We start from the raw sequence: 20159 nt of genomic DNA on the forward strand, positions 1-20159 counted from the left end.
ATTTTTTAAAAATATTTTTTAATGTTTATTTTTGAGGGAGACAGAGAGAGTGTGAGCAGGGGAGGGGCAGAGAGAGAGAGGGAGACACAGAATCCGAAGCAGGCTCCAGGCTCTGAGCTGTCAGCACAGAGACCAACGCAGGACTTGAACCCACCAACCGTGAGATCATGGCCTGAGCCAAAGTTGGATGCTTAACCAACTGAGCCACCCAAGCGCCCCAAATAAAAACTTTAAAAAATGCAAAAAAGCAAAAGATGACAGTAGCTTAAGGAAAACTTTTACAATATAAATCAAAGGGCAAATGTCCTTTATATGTAAAGAACAGTGCAAATCAATAATAAACACCAAAAATCCAACAGAGGAGTGGGCAAAGGAGACAAACAGACATCACGCAGGAAAATCAACACAAACAGCTTGTAAACACATGAAACGGCATTTGGCTTCACTTCCAATGGAAGACGTGCACATAACATCAAGAATATATCACTTTTCATCCGTTGGCCTGGCTAAGACCAAACGGTTGGATGGCATGCAGTGTTGGTAAACCAGCATTCTCACACACAATCCTGTCTTCCTCTTGGGCCATTTCTACCCAAATTGGCATGTGGCAGACTGTAACCCTGCTCTATCTAGGAATGGCTTCTGTAAGAGAACTCATACATGGACACAGAGACATATCCATGAAGCTGCTCACTGCTGCACTGACTAAACACAACCAAACAATCCACGGGGGACTCATTAATACCCATCATATGTCCATGAACCTGAATCCTGGGCAGTCACTTAACAATTAGGTGGTTCTAGAGCTGTTATCTCCAAGATGTAGCAAGAAATGAAAAAGCAAAGTACAGACCCATTTGTCCCAGTGTAATATCTATTTTTAAGAAAAGGGTCTATAGTTTTATATATGTCCAAGAAATTTCTGGAAGGATTCACAAAAGACTTAACAGTAACTTCTATTCCAGAAAGGGATCGGGGGTCTGGGATGGGCAGATGGAAAAGGGAAAAGTACACGGATGTGCAGATAGAGAAGGGAAATAAGGATTTCCAGGGTAGAATGCATTTTTAATTCTTAGGGATTTTGGCTTGATCTAAGCACTACTCAGAAATATCTTAACAAACCTCCAGTGAATAGAAGTTCCTATTTTAAAATCTGTCTAATCCCTATTCACGACTCCATTTGGAAAACTGGAGACAAGATCAAATAGTGTTTGTAAAAAAGGAAAGTCATTTTTTTTAACTTTATTTATTTTGAGAGAGAGAGAGAGAGAGGTAAAGAGAAAGGGAGAAAGAAAATTCTAAGAAGGCTCCTCACTGTCCATCTCATGGACTGTGAGATCGTGACCTGAGCTGACATCAAGAGTCAGACACTCAACTGACCAAGCCACCCAGATGCCCTCCAAAAAGGAAAGTTATTTTGGCTTTCACAACTTCCCTTTGGAATGCTCTGGGCCCCTACAGCCCAGGTTTACCTTACTCCCATCCTCCCACCAACAGCATCCCAGACACATGCCCACCAGTCCCCCAGGCCTGCCCGCTCTGTGATTCAGGAGCCTGGCCCCTCTGACAGGCTGGAGAAGAAGAGATGTAAGCTGTCTTCATTTTAGGAGTCTTAATCTGAACAGGTTCACCGCAAGTGCTCATTTTAAAAGGTCAGATCATAAGTTCCCACTGCATGAAAATAACCAAGGGGCGTTATCATGGTGAGGACCCCTAAAAGATGTGAGGGGCAAGCTCAGCAGGGCCAGGGGCCCCCATGTTCTATGAGTGGCCAGTGCACAAGGGGGAAGTTGACACGGTAGAGACAGGTTGTAAGGGACCCCAGGGCCCTGGCACCTGAGGACAAGCAACGTTCTATCATAAGCCTAGAGCTGTTGGTGGGGTGGGGTGGGGTGTGTCTTAAGACATCTTGCATAAGCTTTGGCTGTTGGATTAGGAGAACAGTGTAAGGAACAGAATACAATCTATCAGCCTCTGTTGTTTTGTCCTGAAGCTGCCACTGTCAGACTCCATTGCTTTGGGGCCAGCACCAACTTTTTGGTTTTATGGAAAAGCCTTTTATGTATACTCATTTAGAGGTGGGCAACCACCTAGTCCACTTGGATTTATGCCACTGCCAGCCTCCATGTCCCTCAGAAGGGGATATCCTGGGGGTCCCGCCATTCCTCGCCACTCCAGGATTCCTCCCACAGGGAAGGCAGTGGGTCCTCCGTCCAATGGGCCCTTGCACAAGATTCACCCTGCAGCATCAACCTTTCTGGTCTGAGAGGAGCCAAGAGGATCAACAGATCCTGGGGTATTTTCCTGCAGATGGTGGTCATGGGGGCCTCTTCACTCAGGTGCCTCTGATGAGAGAGGGCTGTGACTCTGAGCCTGAGAGGGGCCAATGGCTCTGACCTCTGGAAGGTTCTCCTGTGGACTCCCTGGAATCTGAACCACGTGTCTTCTCCATTCTTTTTCTATTCTTTTTCCTCACCTGCTGCATGCTAAGGGTTGCTCAAGCAGTACAGTTTGGGGACAATGAGCTCAGACTCCCACCTGGGTTCCAATCCTGCTCTGCCACATACTACCTGGTGATCTTGAGTGAATGACTTACCCCCTCTGAGCCTCAATTTACTCATCAGTGACAGCACCTACCTCTTAGTGTTATCAGGAGGACTGCTGAGTCAGTATATTTAAGAGCTGTGCCTGGCTCAAAGTAAGCCCCCAAAAAGAATTCCCTGGCCTCAAGAGCACCTGGGTAGCTCAGCTGGTTAAGCATCCAACTCTTGATAGCAGCTCAGGTCATGATTCGTGTTCTGTGATATCAAGTCCCACGTTGGCTCTGCTTTGACAGTATGGAGCCTGCTTGAGATTCCCTCTCTCCCTCTCTCTCTGCCCCTTTCCCACTTGCTCTCTGTCTCAAAATAAATAAATAAACATTAAAAAAAAATTCCCCGGCCTCATTATTGATGGTAGTGGTATATGAAGGCATGTCAAGAAGGCAGGAAACCAGCCTGGTGAGGAATTTATGCTGCTAAGTACCCAGATATGGGTCTAATATCAGCAACCAAATGACCTCAAATGAGTTACTTGAACCTCATTTTTCCTACCCTATAGAATGAGGGGAAGCATCTGCCCTTCCTGTGGTGGCTGACCTGAAGCAGGTGCACAGCACACATCCCTGGCACTGGTGCACACTAAGCCCCCAGTCGATGTTAAGATGGTGTCTGTTGTCATTGTATAGTAACTGTTATTATTTTTCATTACTATTAACAATTACTAGGTGTGAAATAAGGTAGGACTGAAGGCCATCCCTCATAAAAACTCCAAGGAGCTTTTCTTCCAGTGTGATTTCTCAGACCCAGAGGAGGTGGGAGATCTGTTTTCCTGTCATAGTTATACTGGGTCCTCTCAGCTAATCAGACTTTCAACCAGAAGACTGAACAAGCCCTGGAGGTTCCCCCACACTTGAAATGCTTGTTGGCTGGATTGGGTGTAGCACTGGGGTAGGAACTGGGGGCTTGTTACCCCAATACTCATTTCTAGACCTTCTCCCCTGCCCTCCTGGAAAGCCAAATACTTGATCCTCCAGTCAACACTGAAGTTGACCAGGGCACTGGTCATATGGTACAGCTCTGGCCAATGAGAGACAAGGAGGAGTCTGTTGAGTAGGTCTTCAAGGTCTTTTATGTGAAACATACAGATTCACAAGGTTTCCTAAGTACAAGTAGACATGGGGCTTCTTCCTCAAAAAGAATGAGGCAGGAGCATTCTTCCGTGAGTGTACACACAGCTGTATAGGAGCTAGGCAGGAGCCCAAGGGTGTGAAACACCCATCAAGGAAGATGTGGGGAGCCATCCCAGTTGAATTCAGACCCTCATATTCTCACGGGCCAATATCTCTGACAACCATTGCACGGGCATAGCTAACAGGAAATTCTAAATTAAGGCTATCCACACTGGTTTGAGCTGGTCACAAGCAGCTTTAGCCACACTGAATTGGTTTGGGGCATCCAACATTGTTTTGATTTTATATATAAGCTGGTAAAGAGAAGTGAGTTTTCTGGAATGCTAGAAGTGAGAGGTACTTCTCAGACCACCTGGGCATTGATACTGCTTCCTGATCCTTCTCCATCTGCCTCCTCTGTACCTAGGGGGCTGACTCAAGAGCCAGGGGAATCTAACATCCGAATCATTCCCCTAAGCAGTTTGAGGGAGCTCTGCCCAGATGACACCATGATACTTTGAAAAGCGAGCTTCTTGGACCCACAAGAGCCCACCTCACTGAAACACTGTGACTGGTACACCCCGTTGCAGCATTCTGACCACCGAGGAAAGTGTACATCTTTCCCTATTTATGAGATGTCGAGTCCTCTGAATCAGGAACCCAATCAACCCTACAGTGGGGGCATGGAATGGGTGTTGTCTCTTCATGCCAGTCATCGGGTCCTGAAAAAACCACAACTAGCCAGCTGGACCAGAATTATCATAACCTATTGTGCCCTGAAGAAAACCAGTTTGATCCAGTTTTAACTTGCTAAAACTTACCTAGAACCACATGTAAACAGCTGGGCAAAACCCATTTGAGCCTACCTCAATTGGTCGAAATGGAACCAAGTCTATTTGAACGGTATAACATTGATTCCAACAGTTCAAAACTGTTTTTAATATCCAGTTTGAGCCACACTGAGCCAATACAATGTTGAACCTGTTGAAATTGGGTTGAGCCAATAAATTCGTTTTCAACCAGTTTGAATTGTGTTAGCCTGGTTCAAATTAGTCCCTTGAAAGGGAACTGGAGGGGCCTCAGTTTCCCTGGTGTCACTTCTTTACTAAAAAAGAAAACCAGGGTAGGAAAGGTTTTAAAGTTACTTATCTCTGAAGATTGATTTACCTTGCACTTTTAAATTTTCATAAAAATTAATTACCAGCTTATTGAAAGAATTAATAAAATTCACACTGTTTATTGTAACACTAGCAAGAGGAGGAAACACCCTCCTGGCTGAAGAAAGATCCTATTTAAAAGGCTCCTTAAAGGGGTGCCTGGGTGGCTCAGTCGGTTGAATGTCTGACTTTGGCTCAGGTCATGATCTCGCAGTCTGTGAGTTCGAGCCCCGCATCGGCCTCTGTGCTGACAGCTCAGAGCCTGGAGCCTGCTTCCGATTCTGTCTCTCTCTCTCTGCTCCTCCCCCGCTCACACTATCTCTCTCTCCTTCAAAAATAAACATTAAAAAAATTTTAAAAAAATAAAAGACTCCTTATAGTGGTGTTGGAGGACCTTTGAAAGGGAGGGCCCAAGGTTCCCTGAAGCCCTTCAGACAATGCAAAGTTGGTTATGCCAAAAGGCAAGCAGGCATTCTCCCCACACCAACAAGTGGTACAGAACAGATTGGTTCTGGTTTTTTGATCGAACGCCGAAATGCAGTATTAACCCCCTCAAAAAAAAGACAGGAGAGCGGAGGGAAATGAAGAGTCTAAAAAAGGAGTAACAGCCTGAATTTGGATGCAATTATATCCACTGTAATCAAAAGTGTTAGATCATAATTAGCTGCTTATACAGACACATTTCAATCTATTAATTCAATCATCAGTGTCATGTGTGAGGCCATTACTGAGGGTGTAATTAAATGGGATGGTTTACTGTTCCCTAATCAACTGAATCCCCCTCCCTCTATAACAATATGGGCTTACAAAGTGCTCAAACAACAAAATGCCCAAGCACCTTTTCTTATTATAATATTGTTTTCATCTTGAAGGTGTGCTTTTTAAACAAGCTTTGCAGGAGAAAACAAAAGTAAAAATACCATTTGCTTGGAGAAAAAAATGCAACTGTTTCCAAACATTAAATTCAAAGTCACTTACCAGCCACAAAACTTGGAAATGATGCCACCTTCTTTGTCTGTTAGGAAATATGAAAAAAAAAAAGAAAAGAAAAACAAAAAAGAAAACAAACACATGACAGTTTTATATAGATGGCCCATAAGATCTAGGCTGAGTACCATATGTGAAAAGTTAAACCCCACTGAGTAACTGATGTTCCTTAAAACTGATGGTCCTTGCTCCATAAAGCAAACCAATGTCATTTAGGCACCATGGTGTTTAGGCAGGACATATGGAATCAATTCCCATGAGAAAACATGGGGTACAAAGGCCATCATCTAAAACTTAGGGACCCCCAGATTAGCCTGCCACTGCTAAAAGAAAGCCTAGAGACCATACAACCAATGGTTCTCCAACTGGTAGGCATGAGAATTACCAGAGCTTGTCTTTAAAAGTAAGATAAAGGAGATTGGACACCACTCTATGGGGTGGCCAGAGTTATTTCACCAAAGCTGGAAAATCCCATCCAAACTATGTTCTACAGAAAATGGAAATAAATTATTTATTAAGGCCTCATTTTAATAACCTCCATCAAGGCAGTGTTTGTTTGTACAGGATTGTTTTTCAAAATCATGTTGTTGGTTTAGAACAGTGGCTCTCAACTGGGATGATTTTGGTCCCCAAGGGGACATTTGGCAATGTCTGTAGACATTTTTGGTTGTCACAGCTTGGGGAGGGGGTTGTGAGCTACTGGCATATAGTGAGTAGAAGCCAGAGATACTTTTAACCATCCTACAGTGAAAAGGACAGCCCTTCACAACAAAGAATGTTCTGGTCCAAATGTCAATGGTGCCACAGTTGAGTAACGCTGGCTTAGAACATAACTGTCTGATAGTGGAGTATAATGAGTTTCTGTCAAACCAGGGAGCACAAATGACCCCCCACCCCCGCCAACAAATACACCATTAGCAACACATGAACACACAGTGGTATGAGCCTGAACAGGAAAGAACCTTTCCTTCCTCCTCCTACAGAGACACCCAACTTTGTTTGACTTGAACCCCCCACCTTCCCAGGCACTGGGTGGGATGAGAACATCATGGAGAGGCCGAGAAGACCATGATGGGGTATGCAGGTCCAACATCAGAATCCTAAGCCACAACTCTTATCCTTAGAGAAAATCACCTCTGGGATGTTGTTATTGTCCACGGGTCCATTGAGATCAGAACGCTGCTGCTTCCTTGGCTGCTCCAAGCCATTGCAAACCTGGAAACCGGGAAGCGAAAGATGAGATGGTGCTTTTACACATTAGAGAAATAAACCAAGATACAGTATGATACAATTTTGGGAAATGCGTAGGTAGGCATGTGTGTGTACATGTATGCGTGTGTGCACATATGGACAAAATTTAAACTCTTCCGCAATTAACATGTATTCTTTTATATTTATAAAATGTTTTTGAATCATATTTTCTCTTTTTCTTTACCATCTGTCACCTTTATTACAATATTATTGACTATATTCTTACGCTGTACTTTTCATCTCTGTGACTTATTTTATAACTGGATGTTTGTACCCTTTAATCCTCTTAATTTATTTTGCCCATTTCCCCCTCCTCATTACTCTCAAAACCACCAGTTTGTTCCCTGTATTTATAAACCTATTTCTGTTTTTTGTTTGCTCATTTGTTCTTTTAGATTCCACATATAAGTGAAACCATATAGTATTTGTCTGTCTGGCTTATTTCACTTAGAATAATACTCTCTAGGTCCACCCATGTTGTAAATGGCAAGATCTCATTCATTTTATGGTTGAGCAATATTTCATTGCATACATATACCACACCTTCTTTATCCATTTATCTCTTGATGGATAGTTGGGTTACTTCCATATCTTGGCTATTGTAAATAATGCTGTAATAAACATCGGATGTACATATCTTTTCAAATTAGTGTTTTTGTTTTCTTTGGGTAAAGACCCAGCAATGGAATTACTGAATTGTATGGTAGTTCTATTTTTAATTTTTTGAGTTCTATTTTTAATTTCCATATTGTTTTCCACAGTGGTTGTACCAATTTACATTCCCACCAAGAGTGCACAAGAATTCCTTTTTCTCCACATCCTTACCAATGCTTATTTCTTGTTTTTTTTTATTCTAGCCATTCTGGGGCAGGTATAAGGTGATATCTCATTGTGCTTTTGATTTGCATTTCCTTGATGATAAGTGATGTTGAACATCTTTTCATGTGTCTGTTGGCCATCTGTATGTCATCTTTGGAAAAATGTCTGTTCATGTCTTCTGCCCATTTTTTAATCTGTTTTTTTGGTGTTGAGTTGCATAAGTTTTTAATATATTTTGGATATTAACTTCTTATTGGATATATCATTTGCAAATATCTTCTCCCATTACGTAAGTTGTCTCTTTGCTTTGTTGGTGTCTTCCTTTGCTGTGCAAAAGCTTTTTAGTTTGGTATAGTCCCAATCATTTATTTTTGCTTTTGTTGCCCTTGCCTCAGGAGACATAGCTAGAAAAAATGTTTCTATGTTTCAATGTCAGAGAGAAATTACTGCCTGTGTTCTCTTCTAGGATTTTTTTGGTTTCAGATCTCACATTCAGGTCTTTAATTCATTCTGAGTTTATTTTTGTGTGTGGTATAAGAAAGTGGTCCAGTTTTCCCAGCACCATTACTGAAGAGATTTTCTCTCAATCATATATTCTTGGCTTCCACGTCGTAGATTATTTGACCATGTAAGCATGGATTGATTTCTGGACTCTATTGTGTTTCATTGATCACTATGTCTATTTTTGTGCCAGTACCATACTGTTTTGATTACTACTGCTTTGTAGTGTATCTTGAAACCTGGGATTGTGATACCTTCAGCTTTGTTCTTCTTCCTCAAGATTACTTTGGCTATTTGGGGTCTTTGTGTTTACTTACAAATTTTATGATTATCTGTTCTAGTTCTATGAAAAATGTTATTGGTATTTTGATAGGGATTGCGCTGAATCTATAGACTGCCTTGTGTAGGATGGGCATTTTAAAAATATGAATTATCATTCTATGAGCATGATATATCTTTCCACTTGTTTGTGTCATCTTCATGTTTTGAATCCAATTTTCTAATTTTATTATCATTTTTTAATTGTGCTAAAACATACATAAAATTTGCCACTTTTAACTGTGTAGTTCAGAGTCATGAAGTACATTAACATTGTGCAACTATCACCACCATCCATCTCCAGAATTCTTTTCATCTTGTACAACTGAAAATATGTATGCATTAAACATTAATTTCCCATTACTGTCTCACTCCAGTCACTGGTCATCTCTATCAATTTAACTACTCTAGGTACCTCATATAAGTGGAATCTTACAGGATTTGTCTTTTTGTGACTGGCTTATTTCACTCAGCATAATGTCCTCAAGGTTCATCTATGTTGTAACATGTGTCATAATTTCCTGACTTTTTGAGGCTGAATAATATTTCACTGTTTGTATATATTACATTTTATTTATCCATTCATCTGTCAATGGACACTTGGGTTGCTTCCTCCTTTGGGCTACGGTGAATAACACTGCCCTGAACATGGGTACAAATATCTCTTAAAGTTCCTGCTTTCAATTCTTTGGGTATATACCCTTACATGGAATTGCAGGATTACACTACAATTTTATTTTTAATTTTTGATGAACCATCATACTTTTTTCCATAGCAACTATACCATTTTGCATTCCCAACAACAGTGTCCAAGAGTTGACACCATATTTCTAAAAAATGTAAATTAGTTTAATGCAAATTCTAAACTCTAGGATCTAAATTCTTTAGTTAATGCAAATTGGTCAATCTACTACTAGAAAAAACAAAATGCCCCAAGGACAAGTCACAGGTATTCTCTTAAAGAGGACATCAAACCAAAATTTCTTTTACTTCAATTAAGAAAATTTAAAGTTTAGGTATCTCTATTTAGTGCCTTGTACCATCCAGAAGATAAAGGCCAGATCCACAGCACTAAAATCACTGTCCAAATCCCAAAGGAGGTGTAAGCCATCATGTGAAGTTTCAGAACTTTCTAGAAATAAAGTATCAAGTAGTAACAATATAAGGATGAGGATGATGATAACAATGACATTAATAAGTTATAAGGAAATAAGTTTATATTTATATTATAAATATACACTACACTTGTGTTTATTTATAAATTTATTTTCACTTTATTTATAAAGTTATTTATAACTGACATTATTCCCTCTCCTTGTTTACAGCTGAGACAATTGAGGCTCCAGGTGTTGGCACTAATGGCTAGTTCCCACAGGTCCAGGTGGCACAGTAAGAGGCTGTTGCCAGTCTTCTCTAGATTCTCACTGCTGTGTTCTTTGATGTCATTCAATCTCTCTGGGAGGGTTAGACAAAGCTCAAGAGACATGGCCCACCATCCTGGCACTGATGGCACCAAGCAGACCAAAGATTCCTAGCTGAGCATCTCCTCTGTGACTAAAAACACCACCGTGTTTCAGAGGCATTGGGAGGTGAGGAGGACAGGGATGGTTCAGATGGGAGGTGGAAAAAGTGGGACTGGGCTTTAAGCATGGGGAAGATTGCAGACAAAGGGGAAAAGGAAGGTGTTGCCATATCCTGAGAGAAATCAGAACTCAAGCTACAGGAAGAAATGAGGCTTTCCTGGAATAGAGGGGATGCAGAGGTGCAACTGGGGCCAGGAGGGTCAGATGTCTGGTAGGTCCCTGCATCCTTGTCTGGAAGCCCAAAACACTGTCTCTATCCCAAGCCCTGTGAACAATCAGACCATGCACATGGGTGCTGGCCTCCCTCTGCTGCCCTAGTATGTCCCCAAGTTGCGGGGCTCTGGGGCTCAGGCCTGCCTGGGACAACTGGCATGCTCCTCTGCCCTCCTTCTGGGACCTGAACCCATCCTTCCCTAGATGAGAGGGCTGTGATGAGTGGACCCTATGCTGACCAAGCCAAGCTGACAGTGTCCCTTCTTGTAGGGCTGACCCTGGCTTGGGGACCACTGTCACCAGGGTCCTAATGGAGTCAGGCTTGTTTCCCAAACTCCTAGTTTAGGTCTTCCCTCTGCCCTACTGGCTCTACACCACCCACTGTGGCCAAGGTATGCCAGGCAAAATCTCCCAAAGGGGACAATGGGAACTCTCACTGGAAATGCTATTCCCATCCACTTTATGTAAAACTCAAATTTGTGACATCCTCCCAGAAAACCTTCTGTCGTCTTTCATGCGTGGCTATTTCAAGGTCCACTTAGAGCATATCTGTGTTTTCCCTCTTGTTCATAAGGTCTCTAACCTGGTGACTTTCCCTAGGCTGAGTTCACCGACTTCATTTCCTGAAGGCCCGCTCTACCTTACTAGGAGCTGAATGGACACTAGTCATCTCCAAAAACCCTAAAGAAACAAACCAACCACTGACAAATGAAAATGGGTCAACCACACCTATTGTAGACTGAATGTCTGTGCCCCCACCAATTTCATATATTGAAACCTAACCCCCAAGGAGATGGGGCCTTTGGGATATAATTAGGATTAGACGAGCTCATAAGGATGCCACCCTCATGAGTAGGATCACTGTCCTTATAAAAGAGACTCCAGAGAGCTCCCTCGCCTCTTCCACCATGTGCAGACACAGTGGGAAGGCGCTGGCTATGAACCAGGAAGTGGCCCCTCACCAGACACCAGATCTGCTGCCGCCTTGATCTTGGACTTCCTGCTTCCACAACTGCGAGAAATGAATGTCTGTTGTTTATAAGCCACCCAGTCTATGGTGTTTTTGTGATAGCAGCCCAAACGGACTAAGATAACACCACATCTACAAATGTTACAGCTTGGGGTGGAATCTAAGTTTTCTGCCACAGATGTAGGGCGACAGTCTCTCGTCCCAGTGCCAAATCCATTGTGAAGAAAAGTCTGCTGCTTGTCTTATCTTATACTGGGTGCCTTTGGCAAATGGAAGAGGTGCCCCTCTGGGGGATGCAGCCCCCACGGGGTTACAGCTTGGCCAGGTGGGCATAAGCTGGCTGCCTACACCTGTCCATGAGACACCTGGCACGGAGCCACGGCATGTGGTGACAACAGGCAATACAGGGTCTCAGATCCACTCATAGAGGCAACTTCTCCCCAAAGCTTCTACAGGCTCGACCCTATCCTCCATGTCAACATTCTCTCCATTCATCACCATGACAACCACAGTTCATAATAAACAGCTGGGGTTGTTTTCAGAGAGGTGGGCTTGGGAAAGGCCATCTGGTGCTCTAATTTCCATCTTGAGGGCAAGGCGGGGGCGTGCTTGGCAGCATGGGGAGCAGCATCTGAAATTAACATCATAGAGGCCCAGGTGGATTTGGGGCTCCCAGCATCTTAGATGAAGATGCTACTTAAATCCTTTTGTGCACTCCCCAAGGTACAGCAGCCAGCCACACCTCAAAAAAGATGCCAGCCAGGGTTACCTCAGTTCTTTCCAGCCAACAGGGACATGAGGGCCATGTCCCTCACCAAGTAATTGCCATGGAGTGTTCCCGCTGCCATGGGCTGGAAGCCACATCTACCATCCACTGAGAGAAGATTGTGAGTAAGACAAGTTAAATGAAATCTGGCGTAGGTGGTGGGACACCCTCCCCAGAGTCCTGAGAACAGAACACGGACCTGTGGCACAGATTGGTCCTAACATGTCAGGACCAGAGACTGCTGCTCAGGGCAGAGATGATTTGTCTGCAATCAAAGTATACTAATTTGAATAAATTGCTCTAATAAGTATCTTGGCTCCAGTTGGTGAAACTAAAGCTAGGATTTTTTAAAAGTGTCAATTCTGATTTCGTCTGCTTGATTAAATGGAAAATAAGCAATATAACCCACATTACTTGAGATGAAACAATAGCAAACAAGTGCACACACACTCACGCCATCTGTAATAAAAATCAAATACAAGCATTCTCCTGAGTGACAAGCATGTTAGTGACACGTGGAGGGACACAACATCAGCTCAAAGCCAGGCAAGCCACAACCTTCCCACTGACCTGTCCTATCTCCCCTTACACATGACTTCTTGTCAGAGAAATTCCAGGCTTGCAAATAACTCAGGGGGTACCTGGGTGGCTCAGTCAATTAAGCTTCTGACTTCAGCTCAGGTTATGATCTCACGGATCTCACCTGCATCGGGCTCTATGCTGACAGCTCAGAACCTGGAGCCTGCTTCAGATTCTGTGTCTCCCTCTCTCTCTGCCCCTCCCCCATCCCCTCAAAAATAAATTAGGTGACAGCCTTCTCTGGTGACAGCACCTCATGCTCCCTGTTTCCAAAGGCATCAGTCACCCCTACTGGTCCGATGTTCCTCTGTCCCCACTCAACAGGGGTCAGCCAGAATTTGCTGCATGTTGGGTGCTCCATGGCCGGGCTGAGAGCATAAGCCACCATGGTCCAACTGAAGATCTGACTTAGCACACTAAACATACCTCACAAGCCCCTTTATCTGTCCCCTGACATTCAGGTGGCTCAGAAAAATGACAATATTGTTCTTCTTCTGCTCCTCTTACAATTCTGATCACTCCCATGGTATTTGTCTGGAGGAGAATGAGAGCTTGGATGAAGTATTTATTCTTATAATGGTCATCCCCATGGGGGTGATCATATCTTTCTAAAGCCAATCTGTGGCTTAAAAGAATCATGACAAGATCCATTAGGGAAACCAGCCAGTAGGTCTATCTTTTAACATCTCCTGGCTGGGCCTGTGAACGGGAGGGGGAAGGAGAGTTCCCTCCTTACACTCCCTCCACCCTGCCCCCATCCATATTTCATGGAACATACCAATACTAAAAAATTATTCACCATTTGTCTGAAGTTCAAGTTTAACTGGGTATCCTCTTGTTATTTACTAAATCTGGCAGCCTTACCTAGGGGTAGGCTGATGAGCTGCCATTTCCACTGAGCCCTACGTTGCACACTCAGGGCCTGGTCATGTTCTCTGTGTCTGGTCTGCTAAAACAACCCCTACTGCTGACCACAGGACCACCTGGCACGTCTTTGACTTTATCTTTCACTCTCTTCACTGAAGCTTCATAAAGGGCAGGTGGTGCCTGGGGTACCTCTGCAAGCCAGAGAATGAGAAAACACACGGGCAAACAAGGGCGGTTCCCGCGTGACCAGGCCTGAGGGGCTCAAGAGGTGAGCCCAAGGGCTGAGCCATTAAGGTTTGGGGGCTATTAAATCTCTGCCATTTGAGAGCAGCCGGGAACCCAGGGCATTGCTGGTGGAAACATAAAATGCTCACCATGGTGAAAAACAGTTTGTGAATCCTTAAAAAGTTAAACACCACCCATGTGATCCAGGAATTGCACCCCAAAAAAGGAGCGAGAACAGCTATCTGCACAAAGCCTTGTACCCAAATGCTCACAGCAGAATTACTGACAACAGTCAAATGGCAGAAACAACCCACATGTCTATCAACCAGTGAGTGGATAAATAAAGTATGGTATATCCCTTGAACGGAATATCACTCAGCCATGAAAAGGAACGAAGTCCTGATGCGTGCCATAACACAGGTGAACCCTGAAAATATTATGCTAAGTGAAAGAAGCCAGACACAAAAGGTCACATACTGTATGATTCCATTCGGATGAAAATGTCCAAAACAGGCACATCTGTAAACAGAGAAAGCAGACTTTGTATTGGCAGGGGTTGGGGGGAGGGGAGGATGGGGAGTGACTGATGAGTAAGTATGGGCTCTCCTTTTAGGGTGATGAAAATGTTCTGGGGCTAAATAGTGATGGTTGTACAATGCTGTACTAAATGCCACCAAACTGTACATTTTAAGATAGTCAAAATAGTATATTTTATTTCAGGGGTATACCACTACAATTTGAAAACAATGGGGAGGGGCGCCTGGGTGGCTCAGTCGGTTAAGCATCCAACTTCAGCTCAGGTCATGATATCACGGTTCATGAGTTCAACCCCCACATCAGGCTATGTGCTGACAGCTCGGACCCTGGAGCCTGCTTCTGATTCTGTGTCTCCCAATCTCTCTGTCCCTCCCCAACTCACACTCTGTCTCTGTCTCTCAAGAATAAATAAACATTGAAAACATTTAAAAAATAAATAAATAAAAACAAAAATAAAAATAATGTGGAAAGAATAACCTGAAGGTCACCTGCCAGCTTGTGCAGGACTAACCCTCTCCTTGGGCACAAAAGCCAAGAGAAAGGAGGGTGGGCCCAGGGAAGAAGGTGGGCGATCCAGATGGCACAGACGTTCTTCTCTCCCGGTTGCCTGCCTCACGCACCAGGATGTCACCCTTGGATTCATTTGTGGGAAAGGAGGGAAATCTACCTCTTAAAGCAGAGTGTGCTATGGAATTAGGGAGTCTTCCATTTGGTTCTGATCAATTATCAAAGGAGAAAACCTACAACCACCCCTTTCTAAAACTGTGGCTGGCCACCATCATGTCTGCTTCTCCCATAGGGTCTACAAGTTTGCTGCAGACATTGGCACATTTTCCCATCCTTCTGCTTTAAAGATGAGAAGCCCTGTGTGAGCAGAGTTTCATGGCAGCAGCCCTCCAAGGCAGAAGAACAGTCTCTTGGATTTCTGGCAGGCTCCTGCATTTGCTCAGGAGCCCCGAGGCCTCTCCTACACCCAGCCTAGAGTCCTGCACTCACATTCTGAGAAAGCTAGCTTGACAACTGAAAAATGAAGAAAACGAAGGTCCATAAATTGAAAGCAAATCAAATGACCAATACTAAGTCAATGTTAGAAACCCATTCCCAGGGCATTTCTTTCTTTTATTTCAAGTTTTTATTTAAATTTTAGTTAGTTAACACGTACGGTAAAATTGGCTTCAGGAGTAGAATTTAGTGATTTAGCATTTACATACCAAACCCAGTGCTCACCACAACAAATGCCCTCCTTAATGCCCATCACCCATCGGCCCATCCCCCACCCACCTCCTGCCATCAGCCCTCAGTTTGTTCTTTTTGTTAAGAATCTCTTATGGTTCGCTTCCCTTTCTTTTCTTTCCCTCTTCCCCTATGCTCATCTGTTTTGTTTCTTAAATTCCACATATGAGTGAAATCATATGGCATTTGTCTTTCTCTGACTTATTTTGCTTAGCATAATACACTCTAGCTCCATCCACATTGTTGCAAATGGCAAGATTTCATTCTTTTTGATGGCTGAGTAATAATCCAGTGTGTGTGTGTGTGTGTGTGTGTGTGCGTGCCACATCTCCTTTATTCATCAGTCAATGGACATTTGGTCTCTCTCCATAGTTGGCTGTTGTTGATAATGCTGCTATAAACATCAGGGTACACATACCCCTTTGAATCAGTGTTTTTTGTATCCTTGGTAAATATTCAGTAGTGCAATTATTGGATCATGGGGTAGTTCTATTTTTAACTTTTTGAGGAACCTCCATACTGTTTTCCAGAGTGGCTGCACCAGTCTGCATTCCCACCAACAGAGTAAGAGGGCTCCCCTTTCTCCATATCTTCACTAACATCTGCTGTTTTCCAGGGGCATTTTCTAGATTTGACTTCTACACATCTATACAGGCCACCGTTCCCAGCATGGAACTGCTATGACCCGCTTTCTGTTCTCCTAACATAAGGACTTGTCTGTTTCAGTCAATATTATTAGTCCGAAGTAATAAACAACTCAATGGAACTGCCTAAGGCGCCAAACACTAAAACAAAGTGCTATGATTCATAATTTGAAAACTAAGTTTAACCAGCTAATAATACATAATGAAGATACCAGCGACCCAGTTAGCTTTTATTAAATCCACCTGTTCAATTTCTATGATTATACAATGTAGAATATTTGGTTTTCCTAACACTGAGAATAAGGAGAGAGAGTAGAATTAGCTGTTGTTTTAATATATTTGACAATACATTTTTATTTGAATGATACCAACACTGTAGGACTTCAACTATTTTACTTAATGATGTGCAGACCCACTGCCTTGTGACCACATGCACCAGTGCCCACAGGCTCAAATGAGTGTGGTCAGCTCACCTCTACTGTGACAACACCAAACAGGTGGTGATTGGCCAAAACGTGTGTCTGTGTTCACCTGATACTGGTTACGCAGGTTCAGATTGGCTCAACTTGGTTTTAGATGATTCAAGTTGGTTCAGGTGAGTAAATGGGCCAAGAGGCTTTTCCTTCCTTCTTTTGTTTCTTTTCTTTCTTCCTTACTTCCTTTCTCTCTTTCTCTCTCACCCTCCCTTCCTTCCTTCCTTCCTCCCTTCCTTCCTTCCTTCCTTCCTTCCTCCCTCCCTCCCTCCCTCCCTCCCTCCCTCCTTTCCTTCTTTTTACTGTGGTAAATATACATAATATAAAATTTACCATTTTAACCATTTTTAAGTGGACAATTCAGTGGCATGAAATGCATCCACATAATTGGGCAACTGTTACCACCATCCACCCACAGACCTTCTCATCCTCCCCAACAGAAACTCTGTCCCCATTAAATACTAACTCCCCATTCCCCCTTCTCCCAGCCCCTGGCAGTCCCCATTCTACTTTCTGTCTCTATGAATCTTATTACTCTAGGAATCTCACAGAAGTGGAATCATACAGGATTTGTCTTTTTGGCACTGGCTTACTTCACTAACTGTAGTGTCCTCAGGGTGCATGCATATTGTGGCAAGTGTCAGGATTTCCTTCCTTTTACAGGCTTAATAATATTCCACTGCATGCCAACATCTTTTCTTTTGTACTTTATCACTATGACTGTGGCACAGTGCTCCCACAAATACTGAAAAAAGTACCATGTCATGATTTCTGAATATAGGCCAAACTGCCCATAGTTTAGATGACTTGGGATTTTTTGGGTTAATTCATTATGTTTCATTCTTCTTGGCATTTAAAACAGGGTTGGAGATTAAATATTAATGAAATATTAGGCAAGAAAAACTTTGGACAGCAATTTCACTTCCTAACATCTCCCATAATTAGCAAATTCGATGCAGCAAAAAGAGCCCTGACCTGCCATTGGTCTGGTTTCTGGAGCAGGTTTTGAGGACTGGTGGTGGCTAGATTATCCCTTCTCTCTTGAAGATTAACATTCATATTTCTCAAAGTGACTAATGTGCTATTTTTACATACTTGGGCCCGAATGAGTGAATAAATGAATGAATGAACAAAGCAGAGGATAGATCACAGTGAGGAAGAGCTTCTATTTTCATGACTAGAAACAAAGGAAACAGCAGCAGCAGTGGTCAAAAGAACCCAAAAACCTCTGAGATACCTGGCATGGGTGTGGTATGGTCCAGGCCTAAGCCTGTTTGAAGAAGACACATGGACAGGTGAGTCTGCATCACGGTGCATCATGGTCAAAGCCAGCAGACTCAGAGGCAGTGGGAGTGAAAGGAACAGATGTCTCCCAGCTGGCACAAAGAGCTGGTGTGAGTGGAAGCAAGAGACCCAAGGCTGGGTGGGAAGTGTTGGGGTAGTGAGGGGGCTGCATTGGGAATCAGAGTGGGCAAACAGATCTCAGAGGCAGAATCAGAGGCCACCTGCAAATGGTATGGGCCAATGGAGAGGGAGACTGACCAAGGAGGGTGAATGGGAAACTTCCCTAAACAGCAACATCCCTCCAACCTTATGCCATGCCCAAGCTGCTCTCCTGGGCAGCAACCCCACATCCAGAGTCTAGTTCAGGCACCTGACCTATAACACCTGACTGCACCCACAGCAGGACACAATGGCCAACCATGGGGGCAGACCCAGCAGCACAATGGCACTGAAGACAGCATAAGGCCATCTCTGGAAATGTCTCGTAAATGGAGACAGGAACCAGATGCAGGTCTGGACCATGTGCCCCCTGCTAAAACCAGAGGAGCCAAACAAATAGATTCTGTAAGTCCAGTTCTATAAATCCTTCAGCTCCAACAGTTTGGGCCTTGGCTTGGTCTCAGGTGGAAAGAGACCAGCTTCTCTAGTGTGAAGACTGGCTGTGGAATCGGCTAACAGACCCAGACCTGGCAGGTTCTAGAATGCACCAGCAGCCCTGGGGGCACCATTCTGTCCCATACCTCCTTTCTCAAAGTTCCTGAGATGTGCTTAGTCTTCTCCAGTTGCCCATGGTCTTATTGATACAGAGTTGGGGGGCATTCTTTGTTTGCCTCCTGTGATCATAGTCCCACGACGTTTTTAGTAACTGATTAGCATTGGTCACAATCTGAATGCTTTGGGTTGAAAACCCCGTGCCCTCCATTGCCATGCTGTCACATCTCAGGAGCGGGCACCATGTATTACATTACACATCTCTGAGTCTCATGTTCAGCAATGTGGTCTTTCTTCCTGAACAGCAGATGTTTCTAAAAATTCTTCCATGGACTCTTGTGCTTCCTCGGGGTTGTCACGTGACAGTTTTGTCAGCTGGATGCGTCTCCAGCCCCTGGAACATGTGAAGGACCATGGGAGGTGCTGCAGGGGCCTGAGGTCGGGAACTGCATGTGGGCCAACCCCCTGCCTCAGTCCCATGCCCACCCTTCCCATTCCCAAAATCTGCCCTAGACACGTCACTGGCAAACTGGTACTACTCAGATCAGTGCAATTCAGTTCAAACTCCATGTGTACTGGGCACCTCGTCAGGCCCCTTGCCTCTCATCCTTATAAACACTCCTTCAGTTCCCACATGTGAACCTCTGCCCTCGCAATCCATCCGAGCTGCTCAGGGGCTCCCCAGAAACATCTCACCGAACTGCCCTGCTGTGGCTGGCCTTCCAGATGTCCCTGCCCCCAAGCTCCCTCCTGGCTTCCCCCTCCCAACCAAGGGCCTTTCTCCCTCTCTCCTCTCCTATTACCATCAGAATCCCACGTGCCCTCTCTCAGGGCTCTCAGCCCCCATCACAATCCCAGCCCCCACGCATCTCCACATTCAGCCTCACCTGGTTGGCTCACTTCCCGAAGCCGCCCTCAAAGTCCCAGAGCCTCTCGGCTTATCAGCCTTGCTGCAGCCAGCCCCTCTCCTGAGCACCCAGCCCCATCTGGACTGGGAAGCATCTGTGGTCTATCTCCCTCTAGAAGGAGGTTCGCAATACAGACTTATGCCATGTTTACTCTTTGCACCTCTGGTGCCTGGTACATCACATGGGCTGTGCAGAAAGGAACACAGGGGCCAGCAGCCCCGGGAATCTGAGCAGCCTGGCTGGGGCCAGTTGGCTTTGAAGGAGAGTGGGAGTTACGCGCAGAAACTCGAGGTTAAGGAGAGACCCTCGGACGGTGATTTGGAATTAGTGAGAGATCAGTGCGCCAGAGCCCAGCTCATCTGGGTGGGGTTCTCGGTTAATTTCCTACTGGGAACAGAGTGTGAGAAAATCAGGGCAGCCCTTG

General features: G+C 44.2%; 1 protein-coding gene across 3 annotated transcripts in view; it reads right to left on the reverse strand.

Annotated features, from left to right (window-relative positions):
- Window positions 1–20159, reverse strand: part of APBA2 (amyloid beta precursor protein binding family A member 2) — a 222062-nt gene that overhangs the window by 39439 nt on the left and 162464 nt on the right. For all 3 annotated transcript variants that reach the window (XM_030317530.2, XM_032593581.1, XM_030317529.2), the window contains exons 4-5: window positions 6988–7068; window positions 5845–5881 (exon numbers count right to left, since the gene is read on the reverse strand). In XM_030317530.2, coding sequence (XP_030173390.1) covers window positions 5845–5881; window positions 6988–7068 — 118 coding nt within the window. The remainder of the gene's footprint in view (window positions 1–5844; window positions 5882–6987; window positions 7069–20159) is intronic.

Source organism: Lynx canadensis, chromosome B3, assembly GCF_007474595.2.
Source record: "Lynx canadensis isolate LIC74 chromosome B3, mLynCan4.pri.v2, whole genome shotgun sequence".
Classification (NCBI taxonomy): Eukaryota; Metazoa; Chordata; class Mammalia; order Carnivora; family Felidae; genus Lynx; species Lynx canadensis.